Here is a 23463-nt window from a genome sequence, read left to right on the forward strand (position 1 = left end):
GGGCAGCAACATGCATGTCCCAGCTAACTGTGACATTATCACATTGGAAAACTGTCACACAATATTAGCTATTTATCTAGATTATAATCGAAAAAGTCTCACCTTTGAATGTGTAATTGAAAGCGTATCCACCCAGACACGCCAGCCGCCCCACTCATACTTCACTGCATGATAAAGCAATATCCGGAAGATAGCGTACACCATCTCTGTTATTTTTTGCTCTTCAGAATTCTTAGGGCTGACATAGCAAAGAGATAACATCCACTCTTGCCACACTGAGCACTGCAGCAAACTCCTGAAACACAACAATCACAGTTCTGATTTTTGGTAATATGAAAATCTGCTAACAAATCTAAGTAAACAAGTGAGATACAGAGCAGAGCACAAGTAGAAGCACTCAATAGCCTTTTTAATTCCACGAGGAAGATTAGCGACATTAACTCAGACAAAAAAGGTCCGAGACCACTATGCAAGTGTCATGTTACACTGAATACTTACCAAGTTTACACAAAAAACATGTTATATTGTAACAGTTTTAAAGTACTTTATTGCAATTGCACTGAAGGTGGAGTAGGCCGAGTGATATGAATGATTCTGTAAACAAATTCTAAACTTACACGCAAGTGCTTTTCACTTTTATACAAGAGATATAAATGATTAAAGCAGCCAGCATATCTACAAGTAATCAAAATTCAGATATACATCCCTCAAAAAAAAAGCACAGAAACAAGATTCTCTTGATTTGCATTTTCTTTATTTGTCACAAGTCAAATTAATGTATACACAAGGCAGTTTCTTTTTAACCCAAGTGAGGGGGGAGGGGGGGGGGGGGTGGGGGAGAAAAGAGGTGGGCATATGTTATTTTACTTTTATCCAAATTAAATTCCACATTACCACCCACTTAATTCAGAATCAAACTGAAACTCTGTTAGAAGAGAACAAGATTCACAATATTCTTAGAACTGTTTTTAAACTAGTATCTTCTGGCAAAAATGTAGCTGTACAGTACTATAGCCTTAGAGGCTAGAAGACTAGTATACTACAGGCAAGATTAGGATACAAGTAGACAAAATCCTGTACGCAAAGTAAGCTGAGGATCAGAAATAATTTTTTTTAAACCCGAGCAAATTTGAGAGTGACCTCTTTCTCTTTGTTCCTCTACATGTCTCACAAGGGCATGAGCCTACTTATGCCAGAGGAGCAGCCTCTCACAAACCTCATGGCAATGTCACTCCTCAGCTAGCCACTAGAAGGAACACAAGAGCCTCCAATGTACCCTTTACTTCCAGCTGGTGCAGTACCAGAGTAGACAGTATTGACAACCATCAGTGGTTGAGTAGTCAGGGTAAAATGTAATACCTGCACCGCTTCATTCAGTGGCAGTAACAGTAGCGTTGGAATATTTAACATACTGTCAACCAACATCACCAAAACATATGAAACCCCATCATTTATCTCCTTAGTTGTTTGTGGTGTACAAACTGGCTGCCACATTTGGCAACACTAGACGTCAAAAGTACATTATTGACTGTAAAGCATTTTGGATGTCCGGTCGTGAAAGGCACTAAGTAAAATTTAAGTTAATTTGTTTTTACTATGTCATTCAAAAAGTCAATTCCTTAAGTTATATTTATCAACCAAATTTGTAAGAATACTAATTTGCTTCCATGTTCACATGTGGCGGACAGTTTTCAGCCAAATATTTGGACATGTTGACTGCCATAACAAAGTATAAAGCATTGCTTTAATAAGGTAATCACATCAGGTGTGATACTGGATAAGAGCTTAGCCAATACAAAATTAGTTAATATTTATATGATTTTAAATTTTAAATTTACATTAGAATTCAAGTGCAAGTCACGCTTTGGTATGTTCCACTGGAATAAAGGGCCACCAATTCCTTCCTATTCAGCTGTGCTGTAACAACTTTTTTACACTGTAACTTCATTGCTCTACAGCAGTATTGGAATCCAGATGTGGCTAATTGCAAATAAAAATATGAGTAGCAGACACCTTCGTTGGGCATGTGATCTCACGCCATAGGCATGTGCATTTTAACCTTTTTGTACATTTGTTGGTAAAATGCTATGACAAAAATCAGTGTGCAAGTGTTTTTTGATCATTGTGTGTACTTTACTTCCTTGGCTACTGTTTATTGGTTATTTGCTAAAATGGTGTCTAACACAAGAAAAATGCCAAACTTCAGCACCATGGAAACACCAGCAACATTGTATGGAGAGGGGAGAGGGGAGCGGTCATCGGTCATCGTGGTCAGCTTGACTAATAACTGCTCCAGACCAGAAGAAAGCAAGCCCAGTCAATAACAAACAGATCCAATAGGGTATGTCTTGGCAAAGGGCAAGCAGCTTCCAATCGCGTTCTGGATGGAGAACAGATTTAGATCTGGCACAGCTTACGAGAGTCAGAATTTTAGTGCTAATTCTGAGAAAGTCAAAGTACCACTCGTAACTGCTGGACTAAAACCTAGAAGCTGCACTGAGATGTGCTGTGTCCGATAAATTCGGGGCAACATTCCAAACTTGTGGTGAGAGAAAGACTGCAAAGTTTCACACTGAATGGTGGTGGATATTTGTTAAGCAAATATAAACGGGAAGTACATTTACCTGCACTGTGTGTGTGTGTATGCAAGGCTAAAATTAAACTAAAATGAGTGCATATGGCTAAAGCAGCGTCACGGTAGCTATACTTGTAGCTAGTCTACGACTTCTATTGGACAACACTGCTCTATAGCATATCCAACAGAAATAAGAGGAAATAGTCCTTCATTCAAGTAGAACTTTTAAAACGTCTTCCTGTACATGAATTATTGCAGCATTGTAACTGATAGAATTCTTAAGCACCTCAAAAGATCATTTTTTTAAAAAAATTTTTATAAATACAGCAAACCCAACCAAATTCTGCAACAAATCTGTCCAGGGTTGGGGGGATAGCTCAATAAGAATTTTTAAAATACTGTACAGCTTTTTTTTTTTTTTTTAAATTAAAAAATAATTTCAAACTGTTTAAAAGCAATTATTCTGCTCAGCCTTAACTTCCCCTATTAGCACTCAGCGGTGTACAGTGATAGCCATTTAACAACTAGTTATCCCATCTAACTTTTCATGTTGGCAGTTTAACAGTTACCTTTAAGCAGCAGCTAGCTCAACTTTTTTTGCTTAAAGTGCCAGTATTTACAATAGTACATCCCTTAATATGGTAAGCAGAACCTTAACATTAAAGTACTGTTTAGACTGAGTTACCTAGTTAAGGCTACATTTTAGCTCCCATGTTGCTTGAAGTATCAGTGCACCCAGCACTTAGACAGATCTAGTAACCAAGTCATATTATATTCAACACTGGGGTACATTAAACAAACTAGGACATACACAGTTGTAATTTTATACTGGAAAAATGTAACGCTATGATTGCATTCATCATAATGGGAGTTACAATTTGTAAATAAAAGCACAATTATTTAGAACACAGACGCTCAGCAGAACATCAGGGACACAAAGTTTGGACCTGATACAATTACAATTAGGGAAAATGGTCAGAGGAGGAAAACAAGGGGGAGAAATTTTGCAACAGTTTCTATTGCTCTGGAGCACAGAACACTAAATGCTCCGAGCCTTATTTGCTTCAATATTGGTTTATTTATACAGGAAACTTTCTGGTATCCGGCACTGACGGGACAGAGCTGGTGCCGTACCATCAAAACTGTCGTAGAAACCAGCGCTAATGTTAAAACATACGGAGCTTTTGAGCTCCGTGTGAATCAACAAACCCTGTTGCTTAGCAACAGCTTCAAAACAGTCGGCCGCAGCTTAAAAGCGTCTCTGTAGCTAAGCAACAGCTTCAGCTAGACCTTGCAGAACCCGACTGGAAAAAAAAAGCAACGAGAAGTAAAAAAAACTTATAGGAAACGGCTCATGAATTTTGCCAGTAGATAGAGCTTTCGGTTAAACGAAAGTTTCCTGTACTTGAAAACTGCAAGGATTCCAAAGTTATACAAAAATAATCTACAAAATATTGCAATAGTGGATAGCTTTGCTATGGAACCTAAAGCGATGCAACTTGCAAACCATGGCTTTACAGTACACAAAACTGGTCCCTCCTCATCTTCAACCCCTCTGCAGTCTTTGACAGTTGATTAAACAATGCCTCTCCTCCGTTGTCCAGCTGTGTGGTCCTACCTTCGCCTGGTTCCACTCTTCCCTATCCAGTCGTAGCCAGATAATCGCTCGCAACGGCTTTTCTTCCTGCCACAGCAGTTACCTTGGGAGTCGTCGTCCCGTTCCCTTCAAAATCTATTCTTGGCCCCCTCCTATTTCTCATCTACATGCTAATCCTCAGCGACATCATCCGAAGACATGATATCAAGTTCCACACATATACAGACAATTGCCAACTCTAATTCACCACCACCTCTCTTAACCCCTTCACTGCTTATCTGGTCAATGGTGACCGCCCCCCCCCTCCCCACAGGATGTTGATGGTGGGGGACTCGACAATGCCAATGCCATTAAATGTCATGGGGAGGTGATTAGGCACTCTCTTGTTGGAGATGATCATTGCCTGGCACTTCTGTGCCACAAATGTTACTTGTCACTTATCAACCAAAGGTTGGATTTTGTCCAGGTCGCGTTGCATGCGGGGATAGACAGCTACATTATTTGAGGAATTGCAAATGGAACTGAACACGAACAGCCCCACTTCTAACCTTATGATGGAGGAAAGATCATTGATGAAGCAGCTGAAGATAGTTGGGCATACGACACTGCCCTGAGCGATGTCTTGGAGCCAAGATGATTGGCCTCCAACAACCACAACCATCTTCTTCTGCGAAAGGTATGACTGCAGCCACTGGAGAGTTTTCCCCCTGATCCCCATTGACTTCAGTTTTACTAGAGCTACTTGATGCCACACTCTTTCGAATGCTGCCTTAATGTCAAGGGCAGTCACTCTCACATCATTGCTAGAATTCATCTTGTGTCCATGTTCGAACTAAGACTGTAATGAGGTCTGAAGTCAAGCTGAGCATTGGTGAACAGGTTATTGGTGAGTAAATGTCGCTTGATAGCACGGTTGACTACTCGTTCCATCACGTTGCGGATGATTGGAGTAGGATACAGAATGGTAAATGGCTGGGTTGGATTTGTCCTGTGTTTTGTGGACATTTCAAGTGATAAGCTTTTGGGGTGTTTTGATAGGGTGAATAGGGAAAGACGATTTCCTCAGTAATGAGGTGTCATCAAACATTTGTTACCAAGAGTGAGCAAAGAAGTTAAAGAAATGTCTTTACACGGTGGGTTGTTGGAGCATGGATTGCTTTGCCACAGGAAGTGGTTGAGGCAGGGACCATTGCATCTCTTCAAGGGGAAACTGGATAAATATTTGAAGCAGAGGAGCTGAGGGGAAGAGCAAGGCAGTGGAATTATTTTTGGATGCTCTAGCAAAGAGCCGGCACAGATATGATAAGCCAAATGGCCTCCTTCTGTCCTGTATCTATAATATGGATATAACAACCATATCTATGGCTCTAATCATTAGCGAAGGAGTGTCAAAATTCCTATGCACCAGGTATCATGCACGTAATACTGTATAACCTCTGTCAAATTGAAATGTGCATTTGATGATCTAAAACAAGTACCAGCAACCATTTTCAAAAACTTGAGTTTCATCCAGCAGATTTTCATTTGTCATCTTGATCGGTATCCACCATCTCCCTACAAGAGTCTGCATTCACTACCTCGCTACAAGGTCTCAAGCAGATTAAAGGACGTACAAAACTGATGCCAAAAATGCTGAGGCGTTTAAGTTTGAACAGTTACTATCATACAAATAAAGAACAAATAAGGCCTCGCATAATTTTTTTTAATTTGCATGCCTGCAATTAAATTACATTATGATGGAACAACTTTTAAAGGCAACAATACATTCCCAAAGTATTTTAAATTTAGACTTTGTTCAGGAATAAATCCAACAAAGTGGATGATTTATAGTTTATGCCCGGCGGTGCCGAGGCTTTTGCGAGGGCATGTTGTTGTCGGAAGAGAGCGAGCGAGCGGGGAGGGGAGAGAGCGGGGAGGGGGAAGACAGCAGACCCTCTCCCCTCTGCCGGCGATGGCTCCGCTGAGCCCCGTGCTGCCCCACGCACTGACATGCCGAGCGCAGCGCCCCGGTCAGCCCGAGCCCCGCCCTTCTGAGGCAGCTTGAGACGGCCGATTGCGGCTGGCCGGGCCCAGTTGCCTTGGTAACCCTCCTCCCCTCTCCACCTCCCGATCTCCGGGATTGGGCCTGGGCCGGAGACGGCCGATTGCGGCTGGCGAGCCCGGTTGCCTGGGTAATCCTCTCCGCTCCCGCGCCCCAGCCCCCCCCCCCCGCTAACCTGCTCGCTTCCCTCTGGCCGCGCTCTGTGTGGAGGTGCGCATGCGCCGTGCAGCGCGAGCGCAAATGAAGCCCCAGCCAGCCTTTACCAAGATGGCTGGCCGCTGGTTCGGAATTGGGCCCAGCAGAGGGGGGGGGGGGGGGGGGGGGAGGAGCTTGCCACAAAACAATTGCCTAGGGTCCAGCATGGCTGGCAACAGACACCCAGGCTTCGAGGCCTACCTGCAAAAATGGGGAAAGGTAGGAAAATTAATGAGATTAGATAAAAGATTTAGAAAGGAATTAACTTTTAAAAAAAATAATATGGCCTAGAAATTCAGTTGTTTGCGCCAGCCGCTAGCGCCTTAGGAGGAGATGATGTGGGGCGCTAGGCGCAGCGCGATCTGCGCCTCTCCCCAACTTCAGTAAAGATTTAGCGGCGGCGCAAAGCCTTTGCGTGCGCAGATCCTGACGTCATTTCATCGTGCAACGTCCTTTGTGCGCCCCAAACCGGAAATTCAGTGGCACCGGCCTATTGTGCACCTGGCGTCCCTAGCGACTGGTAGAGGGGAACGCTTCCCAGTCGCTGCGGGGCGAGGGGGACGCAAATTAAAGGGCACTCCTCCTGCAGTAGAAATGGCAGCCATTTTGCAACACTCCTTCTTTGTGAGAGACGGATCTTTGCAGAGAGACAAAGGTAGAGAGCTTTCTGGTTTGGCTCAACAATCGCACAGGTACTTGTGGCTTCAGGCCACAGCTTTGCACTTGTCTTTAACTTCAGAGCCATAGCGTTGATTGGAAACATATAATGGGGGCTGCAATGGGTGCAAACGTTGGCCTTCTCCATAGTCCTGGGCGTTGTTCAGATCAAGCAGCAGTGGTCAGGCCTTGCTTCAGGGCTGCAGTGTGCAGGGCGTGGCAGGCAAACAAATCCACCCTCCCCCTTTAAGAGCTCACCGGCGCCAGAGTGTCTGCCGTCAATCAGCAACTCGCCGCACCTGCGCTGCGCCCGCCCTCGGGGGTATCGCCCCGGGCCGCCGGCTTAGCGCCTAACGATAGTCGTGCATTGCCTGTTTTAGCGCAGCAGCAACCTCTTGGGGCGATGCCACTGAATATCGGCGAAGGTGGCGCGAAGTTGCGCCAGGCGCAAACTTTAGCGGCCGCCTGGCTGTAGCGCCCCAAACGTGGCTATACTGAATTTCTAGGCCTATGTGTTTTAAAAGCAACTTTTTTTTTTTTTTATAAAAGACGCAGAAAGCGGGAAAAAGAAATGAAAAGTTTGGAATCAAGATGGCGGCGACTCACCTCGGTTCAGAACGATAAGGCCCGTCCACACACGCACCGATTGGTCGACCGTCAGGTCACCGAAGCGTAGGATTGGTCAATCGTCCAGTCACTCGACTCTAGGAGGGCCCGCCCGACCCCGCCACACAGCGATTGGTCGACCGTACGATTGGTCGACCTCGACGTCACTCTATTGCTAATGAGCGGATAATGAGATGCTAATGAGCGGAATTTTGAACGTTTTTTTGGATACCGCGGGCGCAATTTTTGTCTCGCCGAAATGTAAAGACGCTTACGACCGTTCCGGAATCATAAGCTTTCTTTTGATATAGAGCGTACCTACATGTGCGTTACAAGACAGACAGATAGACGTATCCTTTTTTATATATATAATGGCCTAGAAATTCAGTTGCTTGCGCCAGCCGGTAGCGCCTTAGGAGGAGGAGATGTTGGGCGCTAGGCGGCTAGCGGCCGGACGCAGTGCGATCTGCACCTCTCCCCAACTTCACTAGAGATTTAGCGTCAGCGCAAAGTCTTTGCGCGCGCTCAGCTGCGCGCGCAGATCCGGACGTCATTTCATCGTGCAACGCCCTTTGTGCGCCCCAAACCGGAACTTCAGTGGCGCCCCCAGCGACTGGTAGAGGGGAACGGTTCCCAGTTGCTGCGGGGTGCGGGGGGCGCTATTTAAAGGGGACTCCTCCTGCATTATAAGTGACAGCCATTTTGTGCCAATCCTTCTGTGTGAGAGACAAAGGCAGAGAGCTTTCTGCTTTGACTCAGAGCTCGCACAGGTACTTCTGGCTTCAGGCCAGAGCTTTGCACTTGGATTTCACTTTCAGTGCCATAGCCTTGAGACGCCACATATACTGTAATGGGGGCTACAATGGGTGGAAACGTTGGCTTTCTGCATTGCATTCAAAGGGATCAGAGACGCCGTGAGAGTGTGCCAGTCATGGCAAGATGGAGAAGGGCCAACAGGTGTCGGCACAGGAGGCCTTACCCACCCAGGGTATACCGCTAGCAGTTCTCATATCTGAACATGTCTGAGGAGCAGTGTGTTCGGAGGCTGCGATTCAGAAGGGAGGTGGTCACTGAGATCTGCCACCTGCTTCGCAGAGATCTGCAGCCACAGCTGAGGAGCAGGACGTCTCTGTCGGTGGCAGTGAAGGTGACGGTGGCTCTCAACTTCTATGCCACCGGCTCCTTCCAATCCGCTACTGGGGACATTGCCAACATCTCCCAGTTCGCAGTACATTGCTACATCCGACAGGTGAACAATGCCCTTTTCAGAAGGAGACGTCAGTACATCTCCTTCCCCATGACCCTGGACAAGCTGCAAGAGCGTACAATGGGATTTGGAAGAATAGCGGGCTTCCCCATGGTCTAGGGCGTAGAACTGATGAACCAGCATTGATCAGGCCTTGCTTCAGGGCTGCAGTGCGCAGGGCATGGCAGCCAGACACGTCCACCCTCCCCCTTTAAGAGCTGACCGGCGCCAGAGTGTCTGCCGTCAATCAGCAACTCGCCGCACCTGCGCTGTGCCCGCCCTCGGGGGTATCGCCCCGGACCGCCGGCTTAGCGCCTAATGATAGTCGTGCATCGCCTGTTTTAGCGCAGCAGCAACCTCTTGGGGCGATGCGACTGAATATCGGCGAAGGTGTCGCGAACTTGCGGCGGGCGCAAACTTTAGCGGCCGCCCAACTGTAGCGCCCCGAACGTGGCTATACTGAATTTCTAGGCCAATATAGATTATAGATAGATATATAAATATGGCCAAATAACAGGCTGTAATTTGAAAAATGTAACAGTTATTATGAGCACTTAAGATAATTCTCTTCAAGAAGTGAAATAAATAGATAACATACTACATTGGCATTCCAACCTATTGCACCATGGAGCATAAGGATACAGGCCCTCATGAAATCTCCACATTGGGAGCTTGTGGGGTAGAGATCAGCGGTGAAGAACTTACACATACACAGTCACTTTAGGAGACTTTTACACACCACCTGGGGATCTGTTAGAGAGCAGCAGTGCAAGAGATTTGGAAGCAGGTCACCTGCATACTCTCTTGACCAGGAATAACACATGGCAACTATGCAAGGAGAATACAGAATTCATACCTTCCAAAAACATTTATTTATTTTTATTTTTTTTTTTTTTTTAAATGAATCCATATTATAACTTCAGATTTGTTTCATGAACAGTTTGGGCAAAACTTTCAAAAATAGTATGGAAAATTTTAAGGGAAGTTTGACTCGACATTTGAGGTAGTAGGCAAGAGATTTCGGCCCGGAATTTATGGTTGGGATGATGGCAAACTGGCAGTGTTCGCCATCATTCCACCTTTGAAACTGACCACAACTTCAGGATTTGGCATATTCCCCCCACCCCACCACAGAGCAAGCAATGCGGGTAATCGGTCAAATCTTTGAAACTTCGGCTTTTCTACAGTAAGTATGCTGTTAAATTCCCCACTAAAAAAGTTAGGCCCAAAGGGATTAGGATTACTGATAAACAAATGTTCAGGACTTGGAAAACTAATTTAAATTTTGTGCAGTGTGAAATTTGTGCATTTTAATAAAAATTAAAATGAAATAATTGGTCCAAAAAAAGTTAAATTTTTAATTTGTTCATCTTTATTTCAGGTTTACCTTTTCCCCATGCGAGAGCCCCAATCTTTATTTTGCTCTCTCTAGCTATTTTAAAAAGTTAGAATATTAAGGGCTTACACACTTCCTTGTTGGCTGTCTTGAGAATTCTGCGTTCTGATTGGCTGCTTAGACAGCCTGTTAACGTCACAGCACTTCACACAAGGGGACTCCCTACTAGTTTGTTGATTTGAACTGAAGGTCAGAAAGCCCAAAGTTCTCGACACAGGGATCGCAATATCCTTGTGTGAAGCGTACTTCGGGGCCAGCAGCGAACACCTTAGTTTCGCTGTTAACTGCAAATTTCAGGCCATTAGGTTTAAGGACCATCCAGATGAGCTGCAAAATCTTTTCTGGTCCTGAGTATGACATCTGGTTAATGGCCCTCTCGCAGAAAAACTGGGACCAAATTGGTTGGTTAGTTTTTACTGAAAGTCATACATTCTATTTACATCCACTATTTCCCATGCTCCAATTCAATTGGCACAATGCTGAAGGAGCCAGAGTACAAGCTTTCACTTCAGGCCACTCTTGCAAACCTCCTAATGAGCAGTTACTGAGGAACATGTAATTCGGAATTGGATTTTTTTCTTTAAACTTGGCACTTCTGGTCACAAACAACATTGAAAGAAACAACATTGAAAGAAACTACATTTTAAGATCAGAAATCACTCATTTATTGCAGACAGCATTCTAAAAGGTTCAGAATGTCTAATTGAGTGGGACATAGAACTCTGCCATGTGGAACATTTTAATCTTTATATAATACTTTTCACTTATTAGCTTGTGAGAAAATTTAGTTCAGAATGTGTAGGATGACTACAGTCAAAATTTTGCACAAACAAGCCTTAACTACAACTATTCAGATGACATGAGAACAGCAAATGTGTATATGAGTGCCATATTTTACAAGGTGTGGAGATGCCGGTGTTGGACTGGGGTGGACAAATGTAATAAGTCACACAACACCAGGTTACAGTCCAACAGTTTTATTTGAAATCACAAGCTTTCGGAGCGCTGCTCCTTCGTCAGGTGAAGTGGAGAGATGCATAAAGACACAGCTTATATAGTCAGACTATATAAGCTGTGTCTTTATGCATCGCTCCACTTCACCTGACGAAGGAGCAGCGCTCCGAAAGCTTGTGATTTCAAATAAAACTGTTGGACTGTAACCTGGTGTTGTTTGACTTCTTATATTTTACAAGTAGCAAGGTTGGAAAAAAAAATATTTGGGCATGTTCACTGAACATATCTTGAAAGTATCTAGCCAATGTGAAGCAACTTTGAATAGCAAATCAAGTACTTATGTACAGACTGGATTACAAATCAGACAAGTTATAATACATCCCAGCTATCGTGCTGAAAACTTGTGCTCCAGAACTAGCCGCGCCTCTAGCCAAGCTGTCCTCACTGGCATCTATCCGACAATGTGGAAAACTGCCCAGGCATGTCCTGTCTCCAAAAAGCAGGACAAATCCAACCCAGCCAATTACCACCCCATCAGTCTACTCTCAATCATCAGCAAAGTGATGGAAGGTGTCATCAACAGTGCTATCAAGTGGCACTTACTCACCAATAACCTATGCACTGATGCCCAGTTTGGGTTCTGCCAAGACCACTCGGCTCCCGGCCTCATTAGAGCCCTGATCCAAACACTGACAAAGGAGCAGAATTCCAGAGGCGAGGTGAGAGTGACTGCCCTTGACATCAAGGCAGCATTTGACCGAGTGTGGCATCAAGGAGCCCTAGTAAAACTGAAGTCAATGGGAATCGGTGGGGGGGGGGGGGAGAAACTCTCCACTGGCTGGAGTCATACCGAGCACAAGGGAAGATGGTTGTGGTGGTTGAAGGTCAATCATCACAGCCCCAGGACATTACTGCAGGAGTTCCTCAGTGCAGTGCCCAAGGCCCAACCATCTTCAGCTGCTTCATCAATGACCTTCCCTCCAACATAAGGTCAGAAATGGGGATGTTCGCTGATGACTACACAGTGTTCAGTGCCATGTACAACTCCTCAGATAATGAAGCAGTCCATGCCCACATGCAACAAGACGATCAGGCTTGGGCTGATCTGTGGCGTGAATGTTACCTGCCGCTTAAGTGCCAGGCAATGACTAGCTCCAACAAGCAAGAGTCTAACCACCTCCCCATGACATTCAACAGCATTACCATCGCCAAATCCCCCACCATCAACATCATGGGGGTCACCATTGACCAGAAACTTAACTGGACCAGCCACATAAATACTGTGGCAACAAGAGCAGGTCAGAGGTTAGGTATTCTGCGGCAAGTGTCTCACCTCCTGACCCCCCAAAGCCTTTCCACCATTTACAAGGCACAAGTCAAGAGTGTGATGGAATACTCTCCACTTGCCTGGATGAGTGCAGCTGCAACAATACTCAAGAAGCTTGACACCATCCAGGACAAAGCAGCCTGCTTGATTGGCATCCCATCCACCACCTTAAACATTCACTCCCTCCACCACCGGCGTACCGTGGCTGCAGTGTGTACCATCTACAAGATGCACTGCAGCCACTCGCCAAGGCTTCTTCGGCAGCACCTCCCAAACCCGCGACCTCTTCCACCTGGAAGGACAAGGGCAGCAGGCGCATGGGAACACCACCACCTCCAAGTTGCCCTCCCAAGTCACACATCATCCTGACTTAGAAGTATATCGATGATCCTTCCTCGTCGCTGGGTCAAAATCCTGGGACTCACTACCCAACAGCACTGTGGGAGTACCTTCACCACACGGACTGCAGCAGTTGAAGGCAACGGCTCACCACCACCTTCTCAAGGGCAATTAGGGATGGGCAATAAATGCTGGCCTTGCCAGCGACGCCCATATCCCATAAAAACAAATTAAAAAACCCCATAGTCTTGCATAGTATTTTAAACACAGAAACAGACTATTCGGCCCAACAGGTTCATGTCGGTGATTATGCTCCACACGAGCCTCCTCCCACCCTCCTTCATCTAATTCTATCAACATATGCCTCTATTCCTTTCTCCCTATGGTGTTTATCTAGCTTCCCCTTAAATGCATCTATGCTAGTCGCCTCAACTACTCCTTTTGGTAGCGAGTTCCACATGCTAACCATTCACGGCTGTGGTAAACTACTGCTTGTTGTTGTTGCACACTGTTGTGCCTATGCATGCCTCAGCTGACTCCGCCCCTGGCTCCACCCACATGCCCGGGTATAAAGGTGACTGCTCTGCAGCCCCCTGCCCTTTTGGATACCAGGCAACCACGAGAGGCATGCTCTGTTCTTTGCTAATAAAAGCCTGTTAATTAACTCTCTGTCTTTTATGAGGAATTGATAGTGTATCAATTTTATTAGCAAAGCAAAATGTCGGGTCCAAATGATGAACAGCAGGAGCTGCATCAACCGACGGCGCCAAATGCTGAGCAGCAGGCGCTGCTGTGAGCCCTCAGACCAACATGCCTGGACCTAGACCCCCAAGAAGCGGGTTCGGCTACCAAATTCGCACAATGGCTGCGTTGCTTCGAGGCTTACCTGGAAGCCTCAACTGTGACCCTAGACGAAAACAAGCTGAAAATCCTGGCCTCAAAGGTGAGCCACCAAGTTTATACTCTAATCCAGGACGCGACGACCTACGCGGCGGCTATCGATCTGCTTAAACGGCAATACGCACGCCCGGTAAATACGGTCTATGCCAGGCACCTCTTAAGATCCCGCAGACAGCAGCCCGGGGAATCGGTGGAGGCTTTCCTACGGGCACTGCGGATACTCGGCCGAGGCTGCGATTGCAAAGAAGTATCAGCCACAGCACACACGGAGGGACTGATCCGAGATGCTTTCGTTGCGGGTCTAAGGTCCGACTACTCCCGGCAGAGACTGTTGGAGAAGGGAGAAATAGACCTGAAAAAGGCAGTGTCCCTCGCGCTCTCGCTCGACGCGGCCCATAGGAATATGGACGCTTTCTCCCCTAACCGCTCCGCACTGTGGACACCGCAACCTTGGGTCATGGGACCGCCACCTCCAACTGCTGCAGCGATGTCCAAGGCACAGAAATGTTATTTTTGTGGCCAGGCAAAACACCCCAGAGCACGCTGCCCGGCGAAAAACGCCACCTGCTCCGGCAAGAAAGGACACTGTCAGCGCCTGCAAAGGCAAAACCGCCAACGCCAGCAGCGCTGCGTGCGAACCGTGGGGGCAGCCATCTTGTCCGCCATCTTGGGCTCCCCCAGCCGCGTGGGGATCGGGATCATGGGTGCCGCCATTTTGTCCGCCATCTTGGACGCCTCCAACTTCAATCACGGGGGACCCGGACTCAACCACCACCTCATCTGACGACCACATCGACTCGCTTGACCATACGCTGGCCTCCGTGACGCTGGACCAATCTCTCCCTCATCAACTGTCCAGGTCCATGATGAACATTACGGTAAACGGTCGCGCCACTACCTGCCTTATTGACAGCGGGAGCACGGAGAGTTTTATCCACCCCGACACGGTGCGCAGTTACTCTCTCCAGGTCCTGCCGACGCGCCATCGGATCTCTATGGCTTCCAAAGCCCAGTCAGCGGACGTCGGTGGCTACTGTGTGGTGATCCTTTCGGTACGGGGCACAGAATACAAAAATTTTAAACTTCTGGTCCTGCCCCATCTCTGCGCTGCCGTTCTACTGGGGTTGGATTTTCAGTGCCACCTTAAAAGTGTCACATTGGCGTACGGCGGACCCCTCCCCCCACTCTCAGTCTGCAGCCAGCAGCTTTTAAATCGCCCGCCGCGCACCATCTGCAGCCTCTCTACCCTTAAAGTCTCCCCCCCCTCCTTGTTCGCTAACCTCACCCGCGACTGTAAGCCCATCGCTACTAAAAGCAGGCGTTACAGTGCTGGGGATAGGAGTTTCATTAAATCCGAGGTAGCGAGACTCCTGAAGGAAGGGATTATTGAGAGTAGCACCAGCCCATGGCGAGCATAAGTGGTGGTGGTGAAGACTGGCGGAAAACAGCGCCTAGTTATCGACTACAGCCAGACGATCAATCGCTACACCCAGTTGGATGCATACCCACTCCCCCGCATATCTGACATGGTCAATCAGATAGCACAATACCGGGTGTTCTCGACGATTGATCTGAAGTCGGCATACCACCAGCTCCCCATCAGGGCTGAGGACCGTCAGTACACAGCTTTTGAAGCTGACGGTCGTCTCTACCACTTCCTCAGAGTTCCCTTCGACGTCACCAACGGGAGATGGACCAGATGGTTGACCAGAACGTGCTCCAGGCCACTTTCCCCTATCTAGACAACGTCACCATCTGCGGCCACGACCAGCAGGACCATGATGTTAACCTAGAGAAATTCCTCCGTATGGCCCAGCGGCTGAACCTAACATACAACAAGGACAAATGTATGTTTCGTACCACGCGCCTTGCCATTCTTGGCTGCGTAGTGGTGAACGGAGTCATCGGCCCCGACCCCGACAGAATGCGCCCCCCCCTCCCCCACTGCCAAAAAGCACAAGAGATGCCTAGGGTTCTTCTCTTACTATGCTCAGTGGGTGCCCAACTATGCGGACAAAGCCAGACCCCTCATCAAGTCCGCCTCCTTCCCCCTGACAGCAGAGGCATGTGCAGCCTTCACTCTCAAAGAGATATTGCGAAGGCCACAATGCACGCAGTGGATGAGTCCATCCCTTTCCAAGTGGAGAGCGACGCATCCGACTTTGCCCTAGCTGCGACCCTTAACCAGGCGGGGAGACCCGTGGCCTTTTTCTCAAGGACCCTCCAGGGCCCCGAGATTCGACACTCTTCTGTCGAAAAGGAGGCTCAGGCCATTGTGGAAGCTGTGCGACATTGGAGGCATTACCTGGCCGGAAAACGATTTACCCTGCTCACTGACCAGCGTTCAGTAGCTTTTATGTTTAATAATAAGCAGAGGGGCAAAATCAAGAATGACAAGATCTTGAGGTGGAGAATCGAACTCTCCACCTACAATTACGATATCTTGTACCGGCCCGGGAAACTCAATGAGCCCCCAGATGCCCTATCACGTGGTACATGCGCCAACACGCAGGTTGATAGACTGAAGACCCTCCACGATGACCTCTGCCACCCGGGGGTCACCAGGTTCTTCCATTTCATCAAATCCCGTAACCTGCCCTACTCCATCGAGGAGGTCAGGACCATGACCAGGAACTGCCAAATCTGTGCCGAGTGCAAACTGCATTTTTTATAGGCCAGACAGAGCGAGCCTGATCAAAGCCACGCGCCCCTTCGAGCGGCTGAGCGGCGATTTTAAAGGGCCCCTCCCCTCCTCTGACCGCAATGTGTACTTCCTCAATATAATTGACGAGTACTCCCGTTTCCCATCCCTTGCTCGGACATGACCAGTACCACGGTCATTAAATGTCTGAATGACCTCTTCGCATTGTTCGGTTTCCCTAGCTATATCCATAGCGACAGGGGCTCATCCTTTATGAGCGACGAACTTCGTCAGTACCTGCTCGCGAGAGGTATTGCTACAAGCAGGACCACCAGCTACAACCCCCGGGGGAATGGCCAGGTGGAAAGAGAGAATGCGACGGTCTGGAAGGCAGTCCTTTTAAACTTGAAATCTAAGGGCCTTCCGACCTCTCGCTGGCAGGAAGTCCTCCCTGCGGCGCTCCATTCCATTCGGTCACAGCTTTGTACAGCCACCAATGCCACCCCTCATGAGAGAATGTTCTCCTTCCCCAGGAAGTCCACATCGGGGATCTCGTTACCGACATGGCTGACTTCTCCAGGACCCGTCCTACTGCGGAAGCACGTGAGGTCCCATAAGACGGACCCCCTGGTCGAGAGGGTGAGCCTCCTCCACGCCAACCCTCAGTATGCTTACGTGGTGTACCCGGACAGGCGGGAGGACACAGTCTCCATACGAGACCTCGCACCTTCGGGTGCTCCCGAAACACTTCCTTCGCCACCCACCACTACCCACGCCTACCCCCAGTATGCTTACGTAGCGTACCCGGACGGGCGGGAGGACACTGTCTCCACACGAGACCTTGCACCTTCGGGTGCCCCGAGACACCACCATCGCCACCCACCACTACCCACACCCCGACCCCTGTAGACGGCATGCCGCAGCCCCAGGACCCGCCATTGACTACGCAACCTCTCATCAACGAGGCGCCAGGTTCGGCGTTGGATGCTGCATCATCACCGCCGCTGCTACAACGATCAGGACGGCATACAAGGCCACCTGATAGACTTAACTACACGAACTTTTAGTTTACACGAACTTTTAGTACACTTCACCCCGCCGGACTCAATTTTAAACAAGGGGTGAATGTGGTAAACCACTGTTTGTTATTATTGTTGTTGCACACTGTTGTGCCTATGCATGCCTCAGCTGACTCCGCCCCTGGCTCCACCCACATGCCCGGGTATAAAGGTGACTGCTCTGCAGCCCTTTTGGATACCAGACAACCACGAGAGGCATGCTCTGTTCTTTGCTAATAAAAGCCTGTTAATTAACACTCTGTCTTTTATGAGGAATTGATAGTGTATCAACGGCATTGTATAGGTCATTGGTGAGGCCAAATTTATAATATGGTGTGCAGATTTGGTCAACCTACCTCAACAATACCTTGCATTTATATAGTGCCTTAAACATCCCAAAACAATTCACAGAAGTGCAAACAAACAAAAATGGACACTGACTCAAAGGAGGATCCATTAGGCGAGTTAACCAAGAGAGGGGGAGGTGGAGGAGTTTAGCATGAGAATTCTAGAGCATTGAACCTAGATATCTGAAGGCAAGTGTACCAAAGGTGAGGAAAAGGGAGTGGGGAGGTGATGCACAAAAGGCCAGAGTCAGAGGAACAAAGACTTCTTGGAGGGTTACAGGGCTGGAGGAGGTTACAGAGATAGGGAGGGGCAAAGCCACAAAGAGCTTTAAACACAAGGAAGTGTTTTAAATTTGAGGCATTGGGGCATGATGCAGGATTGGATACAGGCAGCAGAGTTTTGGATGAACTGAACTTTAAAGGAGGATGGAGAATGGAAGGTCGGCCAGGAAAGCATTGGAAATATCAAATCTAGAGGCAACAAAGACGTGGATGTGCATTTCAGCTGCAGATGGGCTGAGGTTAGGGCAGAGGCAGGCGATGTTTTGGAGGTGGAAGTAACTGTCTTAATGAGAGTAGATGATGTCAGAAGCTCAGCTTGGGGTCGAGTAGGATATCGAGATACGAACAATCTGGTTCAGCCCGAGACAATGGCTGAACAGAGGGATACAATCGGTGGCAGGAGCCAATAATGATGGCTTGACACTTTCCAGTGTTTAACTGGAGGAAACTGCAACTCATCCAAGACTGAATATTGAACAAGCAGTCTGACAACAGAGAGGCAGTGGAGTGATCGAGAGATGGAGGAGAGATAAAGCTAGGTGTCGTCAGCGTACATGTGGAACCTGACCCCATGTTTGCAGATGATGTCGCCATGGGGCCGTATGTAGATGAGAAAGAGGGGGCCAAGGACAGATCCTTAGAGAATTCCAGAGGTAACAGCACGGGGGCAGGAATAGAAGCCAGAGTGGAACTAAGCAAGAGCAATCCCACAGAGCTGGACAACGGAAGAACACGGTGCAGTTGACCATGTCAAAGGCTGCAGGAAGGTCAAGAAGGACAAGGAGGGATAGTGCAATATGGTCACAGTAACAGAGGATGGCAATTGCGACTTTGATTAGGGGTGTTTCAGTGCTGTGGCAGAAACAGAAACCCGATTGGAGAGGTTCAAACACGGAGTTGTAGGAAAGGGGCATGGATTTGGGAGGCAACAACACGTTCAAGAACTTTGTGGAGTGGTAAGGAGGTTGGAGATCAGGTGGCAGGAGATCAGGTGGCAGTTTGGAAGAACAGAGGGGTCGAGGATGTGTTTTTATTGGGGGGGGGGGCGGTGAGAAATGATAGCAGTTTTGAAAGCTCGAGGGACAGTACCAGAGGAGGGGGAACCATTTACAATGTCAGCTAGCATGGAAGACAGGAAGGGAAGTTGGTTGGTAAGCAGGTTCATGGGAATGGGGTCAAGGGAGGAGGAGATGGGTCTTATGGACAAGGTGAGCTTGGAGGGTTCATAAGTGGAGATCCGAGAGGAACTGCAGAAAGACATTCGTTCAGGGCAAAGGCAGGAGCAGCCTTGGGCAAGGTTAGGCTTGGTGAACATGGGGAAGAGGGGGAAGCAGCAGAGGCAGCTGAATAGATGGTCTCAATCTTAGTGATAAAGAAGACCCTGAGCTTCTTGGTTTTCTTTATTCGTTCCTGGGATGTGGGCGTCGCTGGTTCGGCTAGCTTTTATTGCCCATCCCCAATTGCCCTCGAGAAGGTGGTGGCTAGCCGTCTTCTTGAACTGCTGCAATCTTTGTGGTGAAGGTACTCCCACAGTGCTGTTAGGGAGGGAGTTCCAGGAATTTGAACCAGCAACGATGAAGGAACAGCGATATATGTCCAAGTCAGGATGGTGTGTAACTTGAGAGGGCAACTTGCAGGTGATGGTATTCCCATGTGCCTACTGCCCTTGTCCTTCTAGGTGGTAGAGTTCACAGGTTTGGGAGGTGCTGCCCAAGAAGCCTTGGCGAGGTGCTGCAATGCATCTTGTAGATGGTACACACTGCAGCCATGGTATGCCGGTGGTGGAGGGAGTGAACGTTTAAGGTGGTGGATGGGGTGCCAATCAAGTGGACTGCTTTGTCTTGGATGGTGTCGAGCTTCTTGAGTGTTGTTGGAGCTGCACTCATCCAGGCAAGTGGAGTGTATTTCATCACACTCCTGACTTGTGCCTTGTAGATGGTGGAAAGGCTTTGGGGAGTCAGGAGCACTCTTCTCTCTAAGGTGCGTGCAGCGATTCATGAACTCACGCGCAGTTGATCTGAAATGCCACACAGAGAACTTGGCAGTAGCTGGGGTGGGGGAGGCGCCGTATACACAATGGCTCAGGGAATCCAGACAGACTCGTTTGTGAGTCTTGCAACCTCAGAGCCGATTGCAATTTCAGCTTTTGAAGTGTGTTCTGATGGTTGATGGGTTGCTGTGCAATGCCGGGAGGGGTTTGGTTTTCTCCCTTGAACTTTGACCTTTCAGCAGGAAAATCCCCCGCGCTCTGATTCTTTGCCTGCCGCCTTCAGCGCCGGCTCACGGGATACTGGGCCGCGCATGTGCAGTATCTAGTTGGGCCACAATTTCATCAGCTCTGTGCATTATTTGAATGTCAATAGATTGGGAGAAGGGGAAGTGCAAAGAGACCTGGGTGTTCTTGTGCACCAGTCGCTGAAGGTAAGCATGCAGGTGCAGCAGGCGGTTAAGAAGGCAAATGGTATGTTGGCCTTCGTAGCAAGAGGGTTCGAGTACAGGAACAAGGATGTCTTGCTACAGTTGTACAGGGCCTTGGTGAGACCGCACCTTGGAGTATTGTGTGCAGTTTTGGTCGCCTTACCTGAGGAAGGACGTTCTTGCCATGGAAGGAGTGCAGCGAAGATTCACCAGGCTGATACCTGGGATGGCAGGAATGACGTATGAGGAGAGATTGTGTCGATTGGGCTTATACTCACTGGAGTTTAGAAGATTGAGAGGGGATCTCATCGAAACCTATAAAATTCTGTCAGGCCTGGACAGACTAGATGCAGGAAGGATGTTTCGGATGGCCGGGGAGTCCAGAACCAGGGGTCATAGTCTAAGGATAAGGGGTAAGCCATTTAGGACTGAAATGAGGAGGAACTTCTTCACCCAGAGAGTGGTGAACCTGTGGAATTCTCTGCCACAGAGGGCAGTGGAGGCCAGTTCATTAAATATATTCAAGAAAGAGTTGGATATATTTCTTGAGGCTAAAGGGATCAAGGGATATGGGGAGAAGGCAAGGACAGGGTACTGAATTTGGATGATCAGCCATGATCTCATTGAATGGCAGAGCAGGCTCGAAGGACCGAATGGCCTACTCCTGCTCCTATCTTCTATGTCATGGGATCCTTTGGTGGCCGGGGGGGGGGGGGGGGGGGGGGGGGGGTGGAGGAGGCGAGATCGAGGGGGGGCGGTAATTGGAGGGGGGTGGGAGCGGGGGCCGGGAATTGAAGGGCGGGCCGGAGCGGGGGCCGGGAATTGGAGTGGGGGCAAGAGCCGGGGGGGGGGGGCGAGAGCCAGAGGGGGCCGGGCGGGGGGTGGGGAAGAGAGAGAGCCAGAGGGGGGAGGGGGGGGCGGGGCAAGAGCTAGAGCCAGAGGGGGGAGGGGGCCAGAGCCAGAGGGGGCCGGGGGGGGGCAGGGGGCACAAGAGCCAGAGGGGGCCGGGAGCCAGCCAAAGCCAGCAGGGGCAAGAGCCAGCGGGGGCAAGGGCGAGAGAGAGAGCGACTCCGAGAGGGATGAGGGTCCAGACGCGTGTAGTCCGTTCCTGGGATCTGAGCGGCGGCCGCACTTTGGAACACCACAGGTGGAGGCGCAGCACATCTACAATGGCCACTGTAAGGAAGCTAAAGCAAACAAGTTTTGGGCCCCAAGTGAAACAAAAAAGTGAGAATTTTTTTTAAAGATGGAAAAAAGTATGGGAAAGTGATGTTGAATGTCCCACGGTAAGCTCCAGTTAAATTTTGCCAGGTGTCCCCTTTTTGAAAGAGTCTATCAGGGTTGTTTAAATCATGTAATGAGGGGGGAAAAAAAGTTTATGCTCCTGTTTGTACCTCAGAGTCTGTGAGAGACAGAGGGAATGGCAGCAGAAAAAGAGGAAACAACTTCTCCAAAACTGATCGCAACTCATCACCAAGGCTGGGGATAGATAACCTCACCGCCTTCTTCGGAAGTTTAACTACTTTATTCACTTCCTTATTTGAGCTCAGTTTGGAGTTAGAGTTTATTTTATTTTTTTGTTGTATGTTTAACGACAGCATTGAAGAGGGAAAGACAAACTTGGAGCAACTTCTGTCAAAGCTGCAATGAGATTTGAAAGAATTTAAAGATTTCTAATGAACTTTTCACAAAAACTGAGTGTTAAAAACACTTCTTTCCCCCCTAAGTTTCGAATATGATTTTGGCAGAAACAAAAATCAATTTTCCCCTCATCTAAACAACTTTCAACCAGATCTTGAAGTCCAAATGCTTTTATAGAGGTTCTGAAATGCTTAAAACATTTTAAAATTGAAATTTCTCTATTTGATTTTGAATGATCGACTGGAGCGAGTAGCTTTACACAAACATGTAACCATGCTGTTGAGGGGGGGGATGGCAGGGAGGATTTGTTGGAGTTACATAATATTTTTTTTAAAAGTCAATAAAAAGTAATGAGGCGTTTAGGAAGAGAACCAAAGGGGAAAAACACAAACCATTTTATTTTGTCTGTCATTCTATAGTCCTAACATGTCCCAGGAATAATGTAAATATAGATTTCCTCTTAAACGTTTAGTGGAATGTTAACAGAAACACGAGTTAGGTAATGATGTATAAAAATTGCAGGAAGCTACTTTAGAAGAAACTATTTGTTTATTGAGAAAGACACAAAATCGATTAAACTGATAATGTACAATTTTGATTTGGTATAAATGTTTGAAATAGGAGGTTAAAAATTGAGTACAATGAAGTTTGTTTCCCACTATTTAATTGGGAAGTACCTAAAATAATTCAACACTTTTCGTGATAAGAGCAGGGATTAATATTGTGGAGAGTGTTTGAGAGAAAAACATTAGAAGCTAAAATCGTAAATTAAGATCTTTACGTCAACGTATTAGTAAACATTTCCAAGTCAGTCTGATTGGTCATTTCTGTTAAATCATAGCTTTTCCTGCTTTTTGTTTTTAATTCAGTGACGCAAATTGTGTCTGTGTTTTTCTGCACTGGTGAATAAGTGCTGCATTTGTGACATGTTATATGGGGAATGTGCTGGTTCAAGCAGACGACGTTTATTAATGGAAGTGATTGAAGTTGGAAATACGGATACCCATTTTTGTTCAATTTTTTTTTAATATTGTGAACTAAAGAACTACAGCACTTTATGTTTGTTGGTTGTCTGGATGCATTGTGATTAATATTCAAATTACCTATCTGGACGTACAGCACGTCAGCGCCATAGGAAAGCCGCTGCTTGTGCAGCCACTGCTAGTGACATGAAGGATGGGCTAACACATTGAAAACTTTAAAATTAATACTAATTGCACAAATAGAAATGCCTCTTTCAGCT

General features: G+C 47.6%; 1 protein-coding gene across 2 annotated transcripts in view; it reads right to left on the reverse strand.

Moving 5' to 3' along the window:
* The window catches only part of lrba (LPS-responsive vesicle trafficking, beach and anchor containing), a 991104-nt gene that overhangs the window by 843475 nt on the left and 124166 nt on the right, over positions 1-23463 (reverse strand). For both annotated transcript variants that reach the window (XM_086011652.1, XM_086011642.1), the window contains exon 21: positions 103-295. In XM_086011652.1, the coding sequence (XP_085867778.1) occupies positions 103-295 (193 nt within the window). The remainder of the gene's footprint in view (positions 1-102; positions 296-23463) is intronic.

This window comes from Somniosus microcephalus, chromosome 2 (assembly GCF_052327205.1).
Source record: "Somniosus microcephalus isolate GS21.2 chromosome 2, FLI_Smic_1.0, whole genome shotgun sequence".
NCBI classification, from domain to species: domain Eukaryota; kingdom Metazoa; phylum Chordata; class Chondrichthyes; order Squaliformes; family Somniosidae; genus Somniosus; species Somniosus microcephalus.